We start from the raw sequence: 16,565 nt of genomic DNA, 5'->3' as shown, positions 1-16,565 counted from the left end.
AGTCATCTTCTTTGTCAAATCTTCTTGATATTTCTTGGCAGCATTGGCTCAATTCTGGTTTGTCTCTTTCTTGTTGCTTTGAGTAGTGTTCCTTCCTTCCATTGATATCAGCACTTTCTACTGGTCCTATCCTTTGAAAATTCGATTTTTTGGGTGGCTGCTCCCTTTGTGGCACCTGTGGAATTTCTTCGCCGGATTGTTTTTCTGATCCCCCAACTTCTTTCTTCTGGTCTTCCTTTGATTTCCCGTTATTCGTGAGGGTGTACAACTCCTTTGTTAATTCTTCAATTCTTTCCCTTTTTGTATTTTTTGTGGCTTCTTTTTCCGCCTTCTTTCTGTTGTATTCCGTTAGCTCCGCTTTGTATTTATTCTAGACTTGCTTCCTTTGTTTAGCCCGGTTCCTCCTTCCAGCTTTCAATTTGTTCTTCTTTAGCCTTGCTAGTCTTTGCTCATCATTTTCGTTGCTATCGCTTTTCTCATCTGGCGAGATGTTGCCTTCTAATTCGTCTGAAGATTTTATATCTGGTATCTGTGGTGGTTCCAAAGGTTGTTCTAACTGCTTCGCCATGTATACAGTATACCTCTTCCGAGCACTTCTTGTACGGTATTCCATCCTTCGTTTGGTTGAGCTGTCTGTAGCTTCTGAACTGGATCCGAGTTCTTTTCCCTCTTGATAAGGTAGTTCTTCAACGCGCGTGCCAGTCTGGACTTTGCTTGAGGTGAAAGAACCTGGCCAATGCACCACACAATCTTGCAGGGTCACTGTCATGATCATCCCTTCTTGTGCTCCCTCCAGGAGTATTCTTCTTGCTGAGTTCATCTTGTTTTGGGTAAAGTGTTGATAGACTGATGCCGCATTGCGCAGTTCATAAGTTCCCAAGTTCTTCTTTGAGTTGTACGGGTCGTATCCCTTCGCGATCGTTGTTGTGTCTCCGAGTCCAATTAGGCTTGGCTCTTGTGCCGTGAAGATTGTCTTGGAATCAGGTTGTATCTCTTTTTCAGAGTCGGTTTCGTATCCGCTTTCTTCCTTATTCCGAGTTGTATCCAAAGTTGAGAGTTTCGTCATCTTCTCGGCGAGTTTGTATTGAACTTCGTCATCGAATTCTTTTTCTTCTCGGAGACGGGTACAAAGCTTGCCGTCGTCGTCAGCCTTGCAGATCCAGGATCCGAAGACAAAGGTTGTTCCCGCTGAAAAGGTCATCTTGAGGTTGAGGTCCGCCGAACTCTCGAGAAAAAATTCGTCGAAAGCCCCTACCTGGCGCGCCAGCTGTCGATGTTTTACCACCGATAGCCTACCACGGGGGTACCCGAGACAGTTGTTCGAGCTTCGGCGAATAGCGGAATTCGGCGGTTACGCAAAGAGACTCACGATTTATACTGGTTCAGGCCCTCGACTTGGTCGAGTAATAACCTTACGTTCAGTTTTGGCGTTAGCCTGTTTGCGTTGTATTGCTTTGAGTATTGTGTATGCGTTCTCCTCCTACAATGGGTACCCTCACCAGCCCTTTATAGTCCAGGCGCTGAGAGGCGTTGTTTGTGTCCTATTCGGATACAAGATCAGAGTCCTAAGCTACGCTTCGGGCGCCTTTCCTTGTATAGTTTGCGTTGGAGTTTCGGTTTTGCACGTTGCTTTGCTCCGCGTTCTTCTTGGCGATTGGGCTGTAGGCCTTGTTACCAAGGTCTACCTCCCTGCAGTATGGTCCATGGGGGGCCCGTAGGGTTCCCCATCGACAGCGACGTTGAAGAGGTCGAGCTCGGTCAAAACGGTAACGAGATCGAGGAAGACGAAGAGGGCGAAATCACCAAATAGGCAAAAGATTTGAAAAAATTGGACCAGTATCAACAGGATATCCTTATGCTACAACACAAAAAGGAATAGTTGCTGAAGCAGACATTGGCTCAAAATAGGGCAGAACAAATGTAGGGAGCAATCAGGCAAGCTGAGATTGAAAGAGAGAGGCTGGTACACGAGATCCAGGGTCTGCACGGAGCTATGGCAGGCGGAAGCGCTGGTCGAGGAGGCGGAAACACAATAATACCAGACACAATCCTGCTAGATGAAGATGAAGAAGCACACGATCCCACCTCGCCTTTGTCAAAGGAGCTCCAGCTGCACCCATGGCCCCTGGGCTACGAGCCACGCATGGTCGGCCGGGAGACGACATGACACATGACCGGTCGGGACCCCCGGGGTCGGCGTTACCCGAGGCGGGCTGCAACTCTGAATGGCGGACGAGCCCATGTTGTCGGGAATATTTTCCAAATGTGTAGTAGTTCGAAGGGCATTCTTGTCCGGAGAAAAGCCTACGGGCATGTATAAATAACCTCCGTTGGGGAAGTTTAAAAAGGGGGAACAAGATCAACAAAATTGTTCGTCTCATGTCGCATACGTATTCCCTTCACTTCATTTCGCATCTGAGTTCGCTCGCGCGACAACCTGGTGTTCGAAGGCTTGGGCCTCGAACAACACTGAACTATATAGTTGAACAAGTCAGACGAATTTTGAGGGCATCATCAACAGTTTTCATACATGGCTGTTATTGAATTTTTCTATATACATTGATTTTACTACGTATTTGATATAGTGTATACCTAAGTGCATAGAAAACACCTAATAAAAAAGTTAATGTATTACTATAAGTAAAGTTAAAAAAGGTATCATATCTTTACTCTCAACAGATAAAACATATTACAGTTCTCCTATAGATCTAGATTAGATATAGGAAATAAATAAATAAATAAATAATTCAATATATATGAAACACATATGGAAAATGATAACAGTGTAGAATTCAATCGGTGTTACAGATTAAATTTTGTCATGGTAATAAAAATAAGGAGACAATAAGCCTTGAGATCAGCAGGTCATTGACGTTGATGGATCGTGATGGCTCCACGTTTTGTTTGGAAAGGCTTGAGGCATCGGATATTGGCGCGATAATGGAGCAGATCAGCGGCTGCTTGAGGCAGTTCTGCCTCCAGCACAGATGTGCAATATTATGATGAATTTGGGGGGGGGGGGGGGGGGGGGGTTCATTTTGGATTCAAGCTCACCAATAAGAAATCGAAGGCTACCTTGATTTAGCCTCAACGTTCAGCTGAGGCATAATTACCAGAGGGGACTAGTGGGACCGAAAATCACAAAAAAAAAAACAGCAAAATTTCGATAAAAATTTTTAAATCTTTTTGAAAATTTGGCTAAATTTGATAAAACTAAATGAAACGGAACCAAAATTACCGGTACGTATATTTACCAGAGGTCACAAGTAGAACATAAAATCGATGAAAATAGGCCGAAATTCCAAACTCTGTTTGACCTAGTCGAAATTGCATGGCCAAAAAAAAAAGAGTCTGTCTACTTGGCTTTTGAGTGTTTCACCCTGTTTCAGCACATGATTTTTTTTTACCGTACGATGAAGATCCAATGGCCTACACCTCTTCTTCTACCTCCGATCGCACCCAGCTCCGCCCCGCTGCGCAGCGAGCGCTCCGCCGCCGCCGCTCACCCAGTCGCCAGCGCGCGGCCTGCCTCTCCCCCGATTACTCCTCGGCACAAATCACAGATCACATATCACAAGAAACATTTTTTCTATGAAAGGACAAGGACAAAATTTGGGGGAGATGCTCGCCAGAACCCTAGCCACCGCCGCCACCGTCTTTGTCTCCGGTCGGCACAGATCCACGAAGAGGAGGAGGAGGACGACGAGGAGAAGACCTACCTCGCGCGGATCCACCATGGCCGGCACGGGCGCGGGCGCGGACGCGGGCGTGGGGAGGCGCAGGCCCGGGGGCGGGGAGGGGCGCGGGCGCGGGCGTCTGGAGAAGCTCGCCAGTCGCCGTCGCCGTCGCCGTCGCCGGTGTGAGAGAGAGAGAGAGAGAGCACGCGGAGGGAGGACGGGGTGCGGAGAGGAGTCGGGTGTGGGGAGGAGTCGGGCTGAGTGTTTTAAGTTGGCACATCATAGACACAGAAAAAATCATGTGTTTATGGGTGCTAAAACACATGGGTGTTGTTTAGCATTCCTGACAAATAAAGGAGCTGAGAAGGATACCACGATACCTCCAAGCCAAGCACTTGATTAACGGTAGCTGTACCCATTGATATCGATGCAATGGAAGCATGGAGACAAATCCAATCAAATAAATAAAAACTATTTTTATTTTTAGTAAAAAAATAGTAAATATTATAACAAAAATCAGCTAGTGTAGCGCGGTGTCCACAGTGAATACCCGAGCCAAGTTTAACTTGTCCCCGGAGGAAGAAGTCCTCGGAAGAACACAGCAGGTAGGTAGCTGGATGCAAACAGTGAGATGCACTGTTTCGACGACGGCCACTTCCACACACACGAAAGCGGTCCGGCGACCCCTTCGCCGGCAGAGTGGCCGTGCAGTCAACACTCCAACACCTGTATGCATTCGGTGCGGACGACGTGTGTCCCCCCCAGTGCGCCGCCAGCCGCCGCGAAAATGGCACGAACGGAGCAGGAACTGTGAGAGACAACGTCAACCCCGTCGTCCCTGCCGTGTCTCTGCTTCTTCTCACCAAACTGCTTGGAAGGGAAGTTGCAACGACTTGGTAGCCTCTGCATCCGATCCGCCGCCTCCGCTTAAATTTGATGCACTGCACCTCCTGCTGATCGAGTCCACGTCCTGCTTGTGTCGATCAACCTGACTGACACTATAACCCAGCATATATTAATTAGTAGATTATTACGCTCGCCGCCATGCATGGCGCGCAAGGTTTTCATTATCAGAAATAAAAATTTATCAGAGGTCATAGATAAATAGAATAAAAATTTGTCAGAGGTTATGGATAAATAGGATAAGCAGGATATATCGGACCAAATTAAAAAAAATCAAATTGTTTTGAAAAAAAATTCGTAGAATTTGACTTGAAACTATTCCTAAGCTATTAAACATCACTTGTTCACATATAAAAACGAGAATAAAGCATTATAAGTGTGGGACCGTCGCGCGGCTAAATTTGGGTTGCCTGTGTGGGAGCAGGAAAGAAGGGAAAAATTTGGCCGATATCAAATTTTATCGGACCCTATGGATAGAACAGAAATTTCAAAAATTTTCGTGAATTTCGGTCGATAAAAAACCCTTGATGGCGTGTCGTGTCGTATGTTGCGATCTTCTGATCGACCAGCTGCTTAGCTTCTTCGAATAAGCTGCGTTGATCCGGTGCCGGTGCCATGCGCTGAATGGGCATGCATGGCCTAGCAATGGCCGTCAGGACAGAGAACCGGACTGACATGCATACGGCATACGTCAGGACGTGTCATGCATGGTGAAAAGTGTGTGCCGCCGGCTGCAAGCGAGGTCCCTTGAGCAGTTGATGAACCAGTTTGCCGCCGCTGCTCAGCTGTTGACTGCATGCATACAAGCACAAAATTTCTTCGGCTGCTCGAGGGCAGTGAGCAGATACGTTGCCACGTGGCCCTTGACGAAGAAACCCGACCCCGGGCCCAACCGCGTGCTGCCAGTGCCAACCCAACTTGGCTTCGTCTACCGGGCATGCAGGTACACTGCTGCTTGTTACGCACCTGTGCCAGTGCCACCCTATGGCGTGTATATATGTAATGTAAGCGTCAGAAGCTGCCACCTTTCAGGGCCTGAAAAGAAGGCAAAATTGACGGATCGATTACATAGCCGTAGCCGCCGGCCCGCCGCTGTACGTCCGCCACAAGACCACAAGTCCGGCCCGGCGGCCGGCGTACGTGCTGCAGCGCGCCGGCTAGCTAGCTATATCTAGCAAGACGCACATGATACTAGGGACATCGAAGCAGATGGTGGCGGCGCCGGTGGCGTGGTCGTTCGCGTCGGTGTTCATGCACGCGGACGCGGCGGACATGGCCCTGATGGTGCTGGGCCTGGTGGGCGCCGTGGGAGACGGCTTGTCCACGCCGATGATGCTGTTCCTCGCCAACCGCATCTTCAACGACATTGGCACCGGGCCTGACCGCCTCCTGCAGTTCACCTCCAAGATGAACGAGGTAGTACTCTCTCTGACGTGCAATAATCGTAGCAAATTAAGCCAATGTGATGTGAACACTTTCGCTGATGGACGCACACCCCGGGTCTCCCTATCAGAACGCGCGGAACATACTCTACTTGGCGGCCGGCAACTGGATCATGGCGTTCCTAGGTGAGTGCGCGCTGCACTGCACTGCACAGCACAGGCTTGCATGCACTTCAGTGCCACATGCAGCTGCCCTGTCCGTCCATGCTCATCATGTGTTCTTCTCGCCGCGTCTGACGTGCATGCAGAGGGGTACTGCTGGACGCGGACGGCGGAGCGGCAGGCGTCGCGGATGCGGCTGCGCTACCTGCGGGCGGTGCTCCGGCAGGACGTGGAGTACTTCGACCTCAAGGCCGGCACCACGTCGGACGTGATCGCCAGCGTCTCCAGCGACAGCCTCGTGGTGCAGGACGTGCTGAGCGAGAAGCTGCCCAACTTCGTGATGAACTGCTCCACGTTCCTGGCAGGGCCGTCCCTTGGCACGTGCAACGTGTGCGACGGTACAGGGCCTCCACTTTTCAGAGGCCTCCAAATATATATAGAGTATATATACGTATATATGTATTGCTTGGTAAATAAGAACGTACAGCAGTAGCTTTGGCCTTTGGCCCATTAGCAAAGCGACGTGTACAACAATTGACCAAAGCCCAATAAACAATGGCTTGTTGCCCGGCCGCTGTTCAGTTGGCAATGTTGCCGATCCCAATTCCCCAACTGAATCAGATCGCAAATCTTAGGTCTCACGTACTACCTCTCGACGTCTCGTCTCGTGTCGCCGCCATCGCCTGACGCCGTACCGGCCGCCGGCAGCGTTTCGCGAGTGACAGGGCGTGAGCCGTGACGATCTAGCTGCAACCGCAACAGCGAGAGCGAGGCGCTAAGGCCCTGAAGGTAATATAAATCATTCATATTTATTTTTCAATTCATTCACTGGTAGCCGCGAACAATAATAAGTAGTTGATCGATCTCTAAATTTTGTTTTTTTTATCTTTTGATCTAGACACCTACTGGAATAGCATTCAAAGATTGAAGCCATGTCTTCTACAAATCGTTCTAGAAAATTTGAATCAGGTTTTCAAAAGCGTAAGAAGAAACAAAGAATAGAGGAATTAGTCCAATCTCAGCAAGGAGCTATGGATAGATTTGTTACAAAACAGTCACAAGTGTCGTCTGATAATCCAACACTTGAGGCAGGGGCCCTGCTTGAGGAGGGGCAGGCGATTGACAATAATATTGATAATGATCCTATAGATCCTCCAGAAAATAATGTTGAAGTTGAGGAAGCTGACAACACAAATACTCAGATAGACAGTGAAGACTTGAATCCTTCTTCAAATGCTAGTGATTCTTTTCAGCCTGATATATTTGATCCAAGATACTGGGATTCACTTGATAGTAGACAAGTTGACATTTTAGCACAAAAGGGCCCTAAAAGAGACCTATCAATTCAGAAGGGTCCTAAGGACATGTTATCTAGAAGATTTTCTTCACTATTCTATGATAGAATTCTGTCAAATGGAGAAAGCTGTGACAGGGATTGGCTTGTTTATTCTAAGGAACTTGATAGAGTTTTTTGCTTCAGCTGTAAATTATTTACAAAAGGTCATCGAAAAGGTCAGTTGGCAAATGAGGGTTATAATGACTGGATACATCTTGGGCAGAGACTCAAAGAGCACGAGACAAGTGCAGATCATGTTTTGAGCATGACAGCTTGGTATGAGTTGCGTAACAGATTGCAAACTGATCAAACTATTGACAAAGCTGCTCAACGACAACTTGAGAAAGAAAAGGACCATTGGAGGAAGGTTTTATTTAGAATTGTTGGCATAGTAAAATTTCTTGCCAAGCATAATCTTGCATTTCGTGGAAGTAACAGCAAACTATATGATGATAGCAATGGGAATTTTTTGGGCTTAGTAGAGATGTTGGCTGAATTTGATCCAGTTATTCAAGAGCATGTCCGCCGGATTACAAATGATGAAACTCACGTTCATTATCTTGGTCCTAGGATTCAGAATGAGTTGATACACTTACTTGCTTCTGCTATTAAGTCTGAAATTATTAAGAAGATAAAGAGTGCAAAGTATTTCTCTGTCATACTTGATTGTACCCCTGATGTAAGTCACCAAGAACAAATGTCTTTAATTATAAGATATGTGGACTCAACATCAGGTCATGTTGAAGAATCCTTTCTAGGATTCTTAGATGTAAATGACACGACTGGACAAGCACTTTTTGATGTGCTAGAGAATGAGCTAAAGATTCTTGATCTTGACATAGATAATGTGAGAGGACAAGGCTATGATAATGGTTCAAATATGAAAGGAAAACATCAAGGTGTACAAAGGAAGCTTTTGGATGTAAATCCTAGAGCTTTTTATTCAGCTTGTGGTTGTCATAGCCTTAATTTAACACTTTGTGATATGGCTACTAAGACTTGTGGCAGAGCTAAAGATTTTTTTGGAATCATCCAACGTATCTACACAGCATTTGCTAACTCTACAAAAAAATGGCAGATACTAAAAGAAAACATAACTGGACTGACTCTCAAGTCAGTTTCAGCTACACGATGGGAGAGTCGCATTGATAGTGTTAAAGCTATCAGGTTTCAGTGTGCAGACATTCGGGAGGCTCTACTTCAGGTATCCAACATTTTCATATTGGTACTGATTTAATAATGTACTTTTGTTGGTTATCTCATATATTAAAAATGTTTTCCTTCTTTTAATTTAGGTATCTGATATTGATAACGATCCAGCAAAGAGTAGTGAGGCTAAAGGTTTGGCAAATAATGAACTTGGACAATATGACTTTATAGTGGCAGTTGCTATTTGGTATGAGGTACTGTATGCTGCTAATTTGGTAAGCAAACAAATGCAAGAAAAGGATATGCTTATTGATGTTGCTATCAAGAAAGTGAAAGGGCTTATTTCTTTCTTCGAGGGCTATAGGGAAACTGGTTTCTTACAAGCTTTGGAGTCGGCCAAAGAAATTGCACTTGAGATGGATATTGGTACTACATTCACTAAAAAAAGAAAAATTACAAGAAAGAGGCATCACGATGAGAACCCAGAAGACACAAATATTGCCACAATGTCTCCAGAGGAGTTATTTAGAATAGAGTATTTTAACACTCTTATTGATCAAGCTATTGTCTCTCTGGAAACAAGATTTGAGCAGTACAAAGAATACCAAAAAAATTTTGGTTTCTTATTTACTTCGGAAACATTGCGGTCGTTGGATAACCAAAGCTTGAAGTCTTCTTGTGATAATCTTGAGGCTGTCCTTAAAAAGGATGAAAAATCTGATATTGATGCCAAAGAACTATATATGGAGCTGAAGTTTCTACAAGACTTCATTCCAGAAGAAAGAATGGGGCCTGTTGAAATTTTGCGGTTTTTAAAGGAGCATGGTTGTTTTCCTAATGCAACTATTGCATATAGAGTTTTGTTGACTATTCCTGTGACTGTTGCATCAGCAGAGCGAAGCTTTTCTAAGTTAAAGCTATTGAAGACTTATTTGCGTTCTACAATGACACAAGAAAGACTTAATGATTTGGCTATAATAGCACTTGAAGGTGAACTGTTGGAGAAGATTGATTATGAGCATATTATTGAAGACTTCATTTCAAAGAACACTAAAAGAATGATGTTATTCAAGTAAAGATTATGTAATATAGGTATCATTCTTGAATCTTGATATATATTTTATTGCAACATACTGCATGCTTTATAATATCGTATATTTAGTTTTTTTTTCTAGGTTAATAGGCCTTATTTCTTAGTATCGTACAGGGCCTCTAATTTTCCCGGGACGGCCCTGTTCCTGGGCGGCTACGCCGTCGGGCTCGCGCTGCTCAGGCAGCTGGCGCTCGTGCTGCTGCCGACCGTGCTGCTGCTCGTCGTGCCCGGCTTCCTCTACGGCCGCGTCCTCATCGGCCTCGCCCGCCGGATCAGGGAGCAGTACACGCGCCCGGGCGCCGTCGCGGAGCAGGCCGTGTCGTCGGTGCGCACCGTGTACTCGTTCGTCGCGGAGAGGAGCACCATGGCGCGGTTCTCCGCCGCGCTGGAGGAGTCCACGCGGCTCGGGATCAAGCAGGGTCTCGCCAAGGGTGTCGCCATTGGCAGCAGTGGCGTCAGCTTCGCCATCTATGCCTTCAGCGTCTGGTACGGCAGCCGGCTGGTCATGTACCACGGCTACAAGGGCGGCACCGTCTACGCCGTCTCCACTGCCATTATCATCGGAGGAACGTACGTAAATACTACTAGCTAGCTAGCTGCAAACCAAACCGGGTTTTTTTTTTGGTTAACATTGTATTGCCATCACGAACCATGTGCATGCAGAGCGCTGGGGTCCGGGCTGTCGAACGTTAAGTACTTCTCGGAGGCGAGCGCCGCGGCCGAAAGGATCCAGGAGCTAATCCGGCGAGTGCCCAAGATCGACTCGGAGAGTGACGCCGGTGAGGAGCTCGCCAACGTCGCCGGCGAGGTGGTGTTCAGGAACGTAGAATTCTGCTACCCGTCGCGGCCGGAGAGCCCCGTCTTAGTAAGCTTCAACCTGCACATTCCGGCGGGTCACACGGTGGCACTGGTCGGCAGCAGCGGGTCAGGGAAGTCGACGGTCATCACGCTGCTGGAGCGCTTCTACGACCCGTCGGCCGGAGAGGTGACCCTGGACGGCGTGGACATCCGGCGGCTGCGGCTCAAGTGGCTGCGCGCGCAGATGGGGCTCGTCAGCCAGGAGCCCGCGCTGTTCGCGACGTCCATCAGGGAGAACATCCTGCTCGGTAAGGAGGACGCGACGGAGGAGGAGGTCGTCGCCGCGGCGAAGGCGGCCAACGCGCACAGCTTCATCGCCCAGCTGCCGCAGGGCTATGACACGCAGGTACTGTGGCGGCTTCCTGTGCACTTGTTGTCGTGCAGATACTTCTTTGTCCTCCCAAGTCCAAATCTAACAGAGGCTTTTTTTAATTTAATCTGAAAACAGAAGAGTAAAAGACAAAGTTGAATGGTTCAAACTGAAATGCTGATGCAGATTCCGATTGACGATCAAAAAACAATCCAAGAATAGTATAGTAGTGGCATCAAACTCAGCCAACTATGTGTAAATACTGCACAAATACTTTTTTTCTAAAAAATGTTCACAAAGGATCACTTTGAACAATCTAATATCAATCCAATTCCAAGATGTTTACTTATTCCTTTACTTATATCATCTAAATTCGATGTTCATCCCCAACAAACAGAGCCCTGTATCAAAAAAAAAAAAAAAGAGCCCGGCCATTGACAGCTTCTGTACACGGTTTTTTAGGCAAATTTGTGTACATAGCCCAAAACAATAGAATAATTGAGATAGATGATCGAAGTTACCTTCAACATTGAAATGGCAGAAAAGCATGCCAGTTTTGCACAAGTGTCGCACCAACATTTCATATATATTATTCTAATAACAAGGGGAGGTCTTGACCAGTTTATAACAGTTGTTAATAACGTAATGCAGATATTAGCTGCTATAAGCAAGTTTTTGAAATAGAAAAAAGAGGGGATACATACAAACCAAAATTTGCAGATGAAAACCGTTCAAAAAAATTGCAAATGAAAAAAATGCTCAATTCTTTATCTTCTTGCTACAGTAAACTTGAGTTATGTTTTCTGTCACACGAAGGCTGCGTTTGGTGACGCCCTCAGCGGCTCCGGCTCCGCTGCGCTTGCACTGTTCGGTCCTGTGCGTCACTGTGCGCTGCCTTTAAAAGGCTCCGGCTCCGCCTGCCACTAGAGACGAACCCGAGGAGCTGGGTTTTGGGTGCTCCGGCTGTCTCCATCACAGTGCAGCTACAGTGTGGGAGCCAGCGCCGATCGGAGCCCCTCCAAACACAGCCGAAGTTACAGAATGTTACCTTTGTCAAGAAACTGTTTCGTTTTCATCTATTGAAATTGCTCAAATCAATGACCTTGGAACTAAAAAATTTTCTACTTCTATGAATTGTTGGCCATCCTTAGTAATTTGACACTAACCATGTCTGGAACAAAAAAAAAAAACAGGTGGGTGAGCGTGGTGTCCAGATGTCTGGAGGGCAGAAACAAAGGATTGCAATTGCCAGAGCAATCCTAAAGTCACCCAAGATCCTTCTCCTGGATGAAGCCACCAGTGCATTGGACACTAACTCAGAGCGTGTGGTACAGGAGGCACTTGACCTGGCCTCCATGGGCCGAACTACTATTGTCATTGCACATCGGCTCTCCACCATCCGAAATGCTCATTTGATTGCTGCTATGAAGTCTGGTGAGGTCGTGGAGTTGGGCTCCCATGATGAGCTCACTGCAAATGAGAATGGCCTCTACTCATCTCTTGTCCAACTTCAACAGAACAGATATTCAAGGGAGGCTACAGAGGTTGGTGGAACTGAAAGTACATCTAATATGGGACAATACAGCAGTCACAGTGTGAGTAGGAGACTCCCTGCAGCTTGCAGCTCAAGCTCAAGGAGGTCAGCGGACAATGCAAAAGATGATTACGACATAGGCAAGCCAAAGACACCTGTGCCATCATTCACAAGGCTACTTATGCTTAATGCACCAGAGTGGAAGCAGGCACTGATAGGGGGCTCTAGTGCAATCGTGTTCGGTGGCATACAACCTGCGTACTCATACGCCATGGGGAGCATGATCTCTATCTACTTCTTGACAGATCATGAAGAGATCAAGGACAAAACAAGGACCCATGCACTTTTCTTTGCCGCCCTAGCAGTGCTCACATTCCTGATCAATATTGGGCAGCATTACAACTTTGATGCTATGGGGGAATACCTTACCAAGAGGATTAGGGAACATATGCTTGAGAAAATTCTCACTTTCGAGATTGGGTGGTTTGACCGTGATGACAACTCAAGTGGTGTCATATGCTCACAGCTTGCCAAGGACACCAACGTTGTAAGTATAAAAATTTTGATTGAAGCTTATGAGTATTTAGAAAACAAGAGTAACTTATAGGACATAATATTTGTGTTGTAGGTGAGGTCACTAGTGGGTGATAGAATGTCTCTGGTGATCCAAACAATTTCTGCTGTTCTCATTGCCTGCGTCATGGGTCTGATAATTGCCTGGCGTTTGGCCCTTGTGATGATAGCAGTCCAGCCTCTTATCATCATCTGCTTTTATGCTCGTCGTGTCTTACTAAAGAGCATGTCAAAGCAATCTATACAGGCACAATCTGAATGTAGTAAGCTAGCAGCTGAGGCAGTCTCTAATCTTCGCACCATCACTGCTTTCTCATCCCAGGAACGCATCTTGCGCCTCTTTGACCAAGCACAGGAGGGACCACGCAATGAAAGCATTCGGCAATCATGGTTTGCAGGTCTTGGCCTCGGCACGTCCATGAGTCTTTTGAGATGCACTGCAGCCCTCGACTTCTGGTACGGTGGCAAGCTCATTGCTGAACATCACATTACTGCTAAGGCCCTCTACCAAACCTTCACGATTCTAGTAGGCACAGGGCGTGTAATTGCAGATGCAGGTAGCGTGACAACAGACCTTGCTAAGGGTGCTGAAGCAGTCGCTTCAGTGTTTTCTATTCTTGACCGGGAATCAGAAATTAACCCTGACAGCCCTGAGGGATACAAACCAGAGAAACTCATGGGTGAGGTCAACATTAAAGAAGTTGATTTTGCATACCCATCAAGGCCAGATGTGGTCATCTTCAAAGGATTCAACTTAAGCATACAGCCAGGCATGTCGACAGCCCTTGTTGGGCAAAGTGGTTCAGGCAAATCAACAATCATTGGACTTATAGAGCGGTTCTATGAGCCACTGAGGGGGGCGGTAGAGGTCGATGGTAGGGACATCAAATTATACAATCTCCGAGCCCTGCGACGGCACATTGGACTAGTCAGCCAGGAGCCAACATTATTTGCAGGTACCATTAGAGAGAACATTATGTATGGAACAGAAAGAGCGAGTGAGGCGGAAATTGAGAATGCATCAATGTCCGCCAATGCACATGACTTTATTAGCAACCTAAAGGATGGATATGACACATGGTGTGGTGAGCGGGGTGTTCAGCTTTCAGGAGGTCAGAAGCAGCGCATTGCAATCGCCCGTGCAATCTTGAAGAACCCTGCTATCTTGCTACTGGATGAAGCTACAAGTGCACTGGACAGCCAGTCGGAGAAGGTGGTGCAAGAGGCGCTGGACCGAGTGTCAATTGGCAGGACTAGTGTAGTTGTGGCACATAGGCTAAGCACTATCCAGAACTGCGACCAGATCACTGTGCTTGAGAAAGGAATTGTTGTGGAGACAGGTACACATGCATCCCTCATGGCCAAGGGTCCTGCTGGAACATACTTTGGACTGGTTAATTTGCAACAAGGAAGCGGCCATCACTGAAATTTTGCAATTTGCATGATAACTAGGCACTATTTTCCAAATTTGTAGCCCCATTCAAATAAGTCGCTGATTTGGAATAACAGGCAAGCAAGAATGCTCAACAGACAACTGAAGAGCTTTTTTTCCCCTTTACCATCGTGATATCAGTAGTTCAGCACCTAGCAGTGTGTAAAACTTATAGTTCCTCAGTAGTGCTACTTGATATGTATTGCAGTGATGCAAAGATCAGATAATATGAGAGGAGATGTACAATAGGTTTTATTCTTATCATTCTGTGACTTTTGAAATTATAAAGCCTATTTGCCAAGCAAATAAGTAAATTTTTAAACCACAAACTGAGTATCGCAGGTAGCAGAGTGGATACCAACAAGAAAGATAACCACACAGAAAAACTGAGTATCGCAGGTAGCAGGTAGCAGGTAGCAGAGTATCGCAGTTATGAGTAAGATGTCTATGGCTCCATGCGTCTATCTACTTGAGGGAGTTTTTTACCAGTGGCATTTCTCAGGAGTTGGGATCGAAATATAAGTACATTCACTAAGGGGGCTGAAGGCTATATCATTAGGCAGGCACCATAGGTGAGCGAGTGAGGTAAGCTCCCACCCCCTTCCGCCGCTGCCAGCCACCCTGGCCCCGGCTTCCACCAGCCCTCGCCGCTGACCACTCCGATCGCGCCGACCACTCACGCATGGAGCGCGGCTTCCCCTCCCGCCGCTCCGGGGCGGACGAGGTTGAGGAGGAGGAGGAGGCTGCCCGGAGCTCGGTGAGATCCACCTTCCAGCACCTTCCTCTGCTTCCTGCCGCTGCCCACGCCACCCACGTCCTTCGGTCCAGCTCCCTTGACCCGAACGCGGAGCCTTTCTCCGCGTCTCCTGGGGGGGTCGGCGGGAGGGGGGTGGGGGGGGGGGGGGAGGCTGTGCTTCTCTCACTCCGAGGCATCCCTCGATGACTCCGACGCGTCGCCGCCCGTGGGTCGTGGGAAGGCTATCCGCCTTCTGAGGAAGCAGCGCAGGCGCCACCGTCTTCGCAACCACGCGAGTTTCATGGCCGACGCGGGTCGCGCCAACTCTAGGCCGCCATCTCCGCGTCCGCGCAAGTTGGTATCCATCGTCGTCCATCCTGCCCGCATGACCGCTGAGCCGAACTCGGGCGGCTTCAGGCAAGTCCACAGCCGCCGGAGTTGGCGGCGTGCTGTCGTGGCAAGTCGCGTCCGGTCCCCCTAGATCTGGTTATCGGTTGGTTGGTTCGTATCGTTGTTGGTTCGTGAAGAAGTACTGCTGGCTGGTTTGTGTGAGAGAAAAATATCGTTCCAGCTGAAAATTTACGATCATTTACGATAAGCCACAGCCAAACGAACAGGCTGTAAGTGCTTCAGCTGCCTGGCTTCTGATCACGTGCGCGCGGACTGCATGATGCCGTTGAAAGGTCATAATAGCTAAAGAGAGAGGGGGTGAATAGCCTATTAAAATTTCTACAATAACACTTAGCAAATATGTTAGACAATTAAACGGCGAAATAAGTGTTGCGCTAGCCTACTAAAAGAGCAAGCCACCTATCACAATTTTAGTGTTTATGATCTCTAAGCACACAATAGCTATGTCACTACACTAAGTTAGTGTGCTCTCAAAGACTAACTAAAGAGCTATACTAACCACTAGAACCGATACAAGCTTGCTCTCAAAACTAGTTATACTAAAGAGCGAAGCAACACTAGAAATGTAAATGTAAGATAGGGGATGTGATGATTATACCATCGTATAGAGGAATTGAGCCAATCACAATGATGAAGCCAATCAATCACAATGAATACCAAGAAATCATCGGACAAGATGACACAAGATTTTTTTACCAAGGTTCACTTGCTTGCCAGCAAGCTAGTCCTCATTGTGGCGATTCACTCACTTAGAGGTTCACACACTAATTGGCATCACATGCCAAACCCTCAATAGAGTGCCGCACAACCAACACGAGATAAGGATCACACAAGCCACGAGCAATCTACTAGAGTACCTTCTGACTCTCCGCCGGGAAAAGATCAAGAACCCCTCACAATCACCACAATCGGAACCATTGACAATCACTTTCATCCGCTCGATGATCCTCGCTATACCAAGTCGTCTAGGTAGCGGCAACCACCAAGAGTAACAAACGAATCCCACAGC

At 47.2% G+C, this 16,565-nt stretch overlaps 2 protein-coding genes across 2 annotated transcripts; both read left to right on the top strand.

The window, feature by feature from the left end:
- Nucleotides 1–4,725: 4,725 nt before the first annotated feature.
- LOC136462919 (putative multidrug resistance protein) lies at nucleotides 4,726–14,544 on the top strand. Its single transcript, XM_066461969.1, has 8 exons — nucleotides 4,726–4,768; nucleotides 5,812–5,996; nucleotides 6,094–6,148; nucleotides 6,271–6,478; nucleotides 9,817–10,272; nucleotides 10,366–10,906; nucleotides 12,064–12,951; nucleotides 13,033–14,544. Exons 1-8 carry the CDS (start codon nucleotides 4,726–4,728, stop codon nucleotides 14,401–14,403), a joined length of 3,747 nt encoding a protein of 1,248 aa, XP_066318066.1. The 3' UTR covers nucleotides 14,404–14,544.
- Nucleotides 6,552–9,734, top strand: LOC136462920 (uncharacterized). Its single transcript, XM_066461970.1, has 3 exons — nucleotides 6,552–8,664; nucleotides 8,756–8,923; nucleotides 8,966–9,734. Exons 1-3 carry the CDS (start codon nucleotides 7,057–7,059, stop codon nucleotides 9,683–9,685), a joined length of 2,496 nt encoding a protein of 831 aa, XP_066318067.1. The 5' UTR covers nucleotides 6,552–7,056; the 3' UTR covers nucleotides 9,686–9,734.
- Nucleotides 14,545–16,565: the final 2,021 nt, after the last annotated feature.

This window comes from Miscanthus floridulus, chromosome 7 (assembly GCF_019320115.1).
Source record: "Miscanthus floridulus cultivar M001 chromosome 7, ASM1932011v1, whole genome shotgun sequence".
Taxonomy (NCBI): Eukaryota; Viridiplantae; Streptophyta; class Magnoliopsida; order Poales; family Poaceae; genus Miscanthus; species Miscanthus floridulus.
The sequence above is the reverse complement of the archived record's forward strand: the minus strand, read 5'-3'. Positions and strand labels throughout refer to the sequence as shown.